Source organism: Temnothorax curvispinosus, unplaced genomic scaffold (genome assembly GCF_003070985.1).
Source record: "Temnothorax curvispinosus isolate PA1 unplaced genomic scaffold, ASM307098v1 QBEX01004239.1, whole genome shotgun sequence".
NCBI classification, from domain to species: Eukaryota; Metazoa; Arthropoda; class Insecta; order Hymenoptera; family Formicidae; genus Temnothorax; species Temnothorax curvispinosus.
Genome location: NW_020214019.1, coordinates 1 through 6,124, shown reverse-complemented (window position 1 = coordinate 6,124; position 6,124 = coordinate 1). Strand labels below are relative to the sequence as shown.

The following is a 6,124-nucleotide window of genomic DNA, read 5'->3' as shown; positions in this document are numbered from 1 at the left end:
ATTTTTATATTAAATTACTTTTTTAAAACTACTTTTATCTAACCTGACTAGTTTAAAAAAATAATCAAAATTGAGAGTTACTTTTGAAAATTAATATCGTTATTCAAGAAGTATTGTCATTATATATGCAAAGTAATGATAAAAATAATTGTATTCATTATTATTGTCCAGAAATAATAACTGCGTTCCCGTTATTAATGAAAAAATATAAGGCGGTTACCAATTCGTTATTGAGAAAAGTAAATTACAGTAACTGTGTTACAAGTAATAAGTTACTTCCCAACCCTACTAATAATATATAACATAAATATATCAATAAATTAATAAAGAATATATCTTTTTTGTTCAATTTATAGAAAATAGATCTGTCTTACAAGAGATTGCAAACAATTTGAATAAGGAAACTCCAACAATACAAATATTAAATTTATCAACATCAGGTAATTTATAAACAAACATGTATTGGAAATATTCATAATATGAATATTTATATTATGATCATTTATATTTAAAAAAATGATATATTAATAATTTTTCTATTTTATTCTTGTAATTACTGCTTTCCAGATTTATCCCCATCTGTTAGTACAGATAATACATTGAATACTAGTACATCAAGTGTAAATATTAATATCCAAGATAATATCTGTATGTCATCAGATAAGAATTCCTGCAGTATCGAACAATGTGACAATTCAAATGCCAACAATCAGATTAGAGATCTTACAAATTTTCATACAGGTATTTTTATAGAAATAGAAAAATATTATTTTATAATAATGGGTTAAATAAGATAAGTCTTTGTTATATGTATTGTGACGTTGCGGTTTCGCCGCGGCGTGGCAGCGCTCCGCCGCCGTCACAAGGCGTGGATTGCGCGCCCGAGGACGGCTCACGAATCAACCTTCGATCTCCAGGGGCGTATTAAAGTTGCGATTCAAATATTCATTATTGTTTTTTTTTTCTTTTGCGATATTGCGTGGCGCCTCACCCCGTCGAGTTGGAGTTCCAACGCCACACTGAAGATGACGAGGAGTACCAGGAGAGCCGGATGATAAACGGAATCACAAGGACCGAAAGCGAGATGTCGAGGGCGAGGAGCCCGAGTTACGAGGACCGCTACTAAGCGAGGGACGACGTGAGACGCGCGCGCTGCGCGCCAGCAACGGCAGGCGAACCTGTGCATCGCAGGGGCCCGGCGCCGGGCCTGTCTGCAGTCCTCCGAGGCCAGACGGACTCTGGGGGTGGATGGCCACCACCCCCGAGTCGAGCCAGAGGACACCGCGGGAGTCATCGCCTTGCCTACTACAACGGGGAAACCTGGAAGGACCCCGCGAGCGCGAATGGCACGTTCGAACGCCCCGCCGAATCCACGGTCGATAACCCTGCTAGCGGCTCCCACACGAGCTTGCGAGCTCATCGCCAATTGGTCCGCTTATCGCGCGGAAGGGTCGCGCATGTCCCGCTAGGGGCGTTAGATCGACGCCTCTATCGAGCGCACTTCCGCGATCATTCTTGAGCCACCCTCGGGACGACACGCACGGCTTTCTTGAGCGCTTCTCGACCGACTCTTGCTGCGCACTTGGTGCCTGATTCTCTCGCGACGGCTTTTGGTGACGGCGGAGAGGACAACCCCGACCGAGGAAGTATCTTACCGGTGAGGTTGCCTCGTAATAGACGGTAGTAATGTAAGCCACGACACCGCCCTCCGGGCCACGCTCTCGCCTAAAGTACTCGCGTAATTGAGATCTCGTAATTTTGCATCTGCGATCGAGAGCGAGAGCGAAGGGCTTTGGAATGGTCTCGTGGCCAGTGAATAGTACTCATCGCGTGAAAGTCCTGGAGATCGCGATAGATATCTCGATTCGGTAATTCGCGAACATTCTTACGGTATCTGTGGTTGCGATCGCGTATTACCCGGCGGTGCGTCACGCGCGACTCTCGTGATCGTAGTTTATTCGTCGAGAATGCTTCTTTTGCGTTACGCCGTTTCCGTAATCTCGTGTGCTTGCGATCAAATTCGCGTTTTCCTCGTGTAGATATTTTCCCCTGCGTAGATTTAGTTGTACATTGCGTTAGTATGTAAGTTCGTCATCTCTTGCGTTAGATTTAGTTTATTTCGCGTTAGTCTGCCAGTCCGTCAAGACATTATTGCGTTGTGTAGTCTCGCGCTGGTTTAGCGCTATTCTCCTCGGAGAATACTCTTTCTTTCGCGTTGGATTAAGTACTCTTTTGCGTAGGGCGTATGTCCCGTAAAAATTCGTTAGATGGAGTACGATATCCTTCTCGCGCTGATGATTTCCTCGGCGCGATAAAACCTAAATATTTCGCGTTATCTGTCGCGTTCGGGCTTGATTATTGGCCCGTCGTTGTGTTATATTGCGCCTCGTATTTCGGGGATACTCTCTCCTGGCGACAGAATTCTGAACAATCGCGATCCTGCGTACTTTCTGGAGTAAACTTGGCGTCTGAGATCGCGTGAAAAATTGACTTGTTTTCGGAGTTATTATTTTCCTGGTTGTAACGATTTTTGATTTATTCTTTCACGCTCACAATTATTCACGTCTATATGATTTCGCTTTTGTGAGAGGTGAATCAACGGTTCTTTAATTTATTAGAGCAATCTCGTGAGCTAATTGTTTTTTTTCTTGGCAATAAATGTTAATCTCTTTTGTTATTAATTGTTTGAGTTCGTAATTTCTGTGTCGCCCGTCACAATTCGCGCTGCCCTATACCACCTTCGTCCCTGAGTAATACGCCGAGCTGGTCGATTTCTCGCACGCCGTTTAATTACGATAAACGTTTCGATAATTTGTGATAAATTTTGCGTTAGTGGACGCGGGATACCGCGTCTGGCGCCCAACACTCACGTTTGCGTTAGAAATTCGGTTCGTGCGAGAGATCCGTCGGAGAGGCCTGACATCCTACTCTCCCGCAACTTTCTTTTGATCCGGCTTTGCGCCCGAACGGGTAAAAAGTCGTGACAGTATATACACATGGTTTGTGCAAAATAATAGTACAAGAAAGTGATCTCTTTCTTTCTCTCTCTCTCTCTCTCTCTCTCTCTCTCTCTCTCTCACGCACGCACACACGCACGCACGCACGCACACACACACACACACACACACACACACACACACACACCAGAATAAGTCGAAATAATACAATAATTTTTTTCATGCGCAGTTTTATTTTTCAAATAAACGATGATCTTGAGGTCAATCCATCATTCACGTTGATTTAATAAATTTTGCACTTTTGGTTAAAATATAGTAAAGCAGAATTATGTTGAAAAATTAATCTTCCTAATAATAATAATAATAATCAATACATATTCTAGCAGTGGGTAACTTTTTCACGTAAAAAACAGACATGTATGATATATTCCAGTTAAATTGTTTAAAATATAATTAGACAATCTCGACTTATTTTGGCAATAACAGCGAGGAATTACGTCTTATTCTCACTTGCATTACAATTTTGCACATAACCTGTATGTATATTTAATAATACATAATAGATTACGTTTACACGGCCCAATTACACCAGAGTTATAACATTGATGTTATAACGACTGACATTAGATGCCGTGTAAACGTTCTTTTACGAAGAAGTTACTACATTGATGTAATAACTTCATTGTAAAAGAGTACGGTACTTAACGGTACCGTACGTTTATACGGTACTTAACATCAGTAGTTGTAATAGGCCAGTCATATTAGACATCAAATCTTCCAATTAATCTTCCCAGGTTGCAACCGCTATGAATCGCTTTGATTTGAGGTGCTATAAGTGGGATTTATTTTGCTTCCCAAAATTAACGGGAAATAAAAAGTTATTAACAATATTATTAAGAAAAAACACAATTCTTTTTATTTTTCCTCAAATATTTCGATAAGTAAGATAAGGTAACTAACTATACATACCTTTTTTGTAGAGCGTGAAATTATCTTTAATAATGATCTGAACAACATTTAATGTTTAAATCATTATTGTATATAATTTCACGCTTTACAAAAAAGGTACGTATAGTTAGTAGTTTCCTTATCTTGCTTAGTTTTCGAGATATTTGAAAAAAAAAATAAAAAAATTGCATTTTTTGTTGATAATATTGTTAATAACTTCTTATTCTCCGTTAATCTTGCAAAGCAAAATAAATACTACTTATAGTACCTCAAATCAAAGCGATTCGTGGTGGTTACAACCTGGGAGAATTAATTGGAAGGTTCGATATCTAATATGACTGGCCTATAACATTGATGTTATAACTTGGGCGTAAATCAGGCCGTGTAAACGTAGACATATAGGCACAGAACGTCTTTTTTTTGCAGTAAGAATTACATTTATAGTAAGAATTTTTCTACCTAATTCTTATGAATATTGCTTTCCAGATTTGCCGCCATCTATTACTACAAATACTACGTTGAATATTAGTACATCAAATATAATTGCTACTATTGAAGATAATATATGTACATTATCAAATACGAGTTCCCGTAATGTTGAACAATGTACTGGATATAATAAAACTAATTCTAATTCGACAAATTATAATACAAATGATAATGATGAAGATACAGATTTTGTTAATTTACATAAAGATACTGCTGTTAATAAAAATAGCGATTCATTATTTCACAATAACAACTTAATGAATGGTAAGTTTTTGATAAATACGCAATTACATATGCAGCACAATGTATGTAAAAAATTTGGTTAATGTTGCTCCACAATGTGGTAGATTCTTATACTTAAAAAATCTAAACATTGAATATTTTTTTTTTGCAGCAATTTAATATATTACTTGTAGTTATAAGTAATAATTGATAAACAGAATGTTCTAAAATTGAATTGACAATCTGTGTGTAGTTATAAGAAGCATTCATTGTTAATAAACCCATGTCTGCAAATAAACCGTTTTGGACTAGAGTGGTTTTTGAACTGTAATATTTACAGCAGTTATTCGAAGTGGTGACCATTAATTTACTTCCATATAGAGATTGTAACGTCGGTTTATGAATTCACAAACCCTGAAAATGATGTTGTACTTCTAGACATAACTAGCTAGACATAAACAACTAGTCTTTGATTCAATCTAGTGTCAAAATGGGTCATTTGTGGACATGGATTTAACAAAAAATACTTGTTATAATGTTCTTTATAACTACCTAAAGTTTGTCGATTTAATTTGGGACACCCTGTATATAATTTACATGATAACTGCAATTCATCTTTCACAGTGTAATATATTTGTAAGAATTTTTCTATTTAATTCTTTTAAATATTACTTTCAGATTTGTCACTATCTATTACTACAAATGCTGCTTTGAACACTAATATATCAAATACGAATACTAATATCGAAGACGATATCTGTGCATTATCGAATAAGAATTTCCATGACGTTGAACGACATACTGAATGTGATGTTGAAACTAATGTTGAATCTAATTCTAATTCTACACTTTGTAACAATAAAAATTTGAATGATGACATTAGAAAGTCAGTAAATTTGCAAGATGCTCTTATTATAAATAAAAGCAATGATTTCTTACGTCATAATAACAATGATGTAATAAGTGGTAAGTTTTTAAGATATGCAGGATGAGTCAAAATTTGTGGTACAACATAAAAGGAAATGATTCTATGGTTCAAAATAAAACAATAAAATATATTTTTTTAAATTAAACCTTAGTTTCGAGAAAACGAACTTTAACAATAATCCGGTACGGGGTTATTAATTGTTTATTTTTACTACAAACATTGCACATATATATATCTTGTTTACTGTTATGAATAGTTAGTTTACTATCAGAACTTACATTACTGTATTAATAAATAATTGTGATAACAACAATCAGTTCCTGTTGAATAAGCAATATGAGAAAATGGAATAATAACAAATAAAATAACTCTCTCTCTCTCTCTCTCTCTCTCTCTCTCTTTTCTTGCGTTAAGGTTATTTTTTGGAAACAAAATGCCCGATTATTTATATATTTTTTGAGAATTTTTTTGAAAAAAATTTTAATTTCTGTTATTTAGCTGAGTATTTTCAATTCAATAATATACTTTATTTACCCCAAGGGGTCTTAAAAGGCGTTTTTTAGGGACGTACCCTGTTACA

At 36.2% G+C, this 6,124-nt stretch overlaps 1 protein-coding gene across 1 annotated transcript; it reads left to right on the top strand.

Moving 5' to 3' along the window:
- Positions 1-4,596: 4,596 nt before the first annotated feature.
- Positions 4,597-5,614, top strand: LOC112453248 (putative uncharacterized protein DDB_G0282133). Its single transcript, XM_025013868.1, has 2 exons — positions 4,597-4,658; positions 5,295-5,614. Exons 1-2 carry the CDS (start codon positions 4,652-4,654, stop codon positions 5,606-5,608), a joined length of 321 nt encoding a protein of 106 aa, XP_024869636.1. The 5' UTR covers positions 4,597-4,651; the 3' UTR covers positions 5,609-5,614.
- The last annotated feature ends 510 nt before the right edge of the window (positions 5,615-6,124 follow it).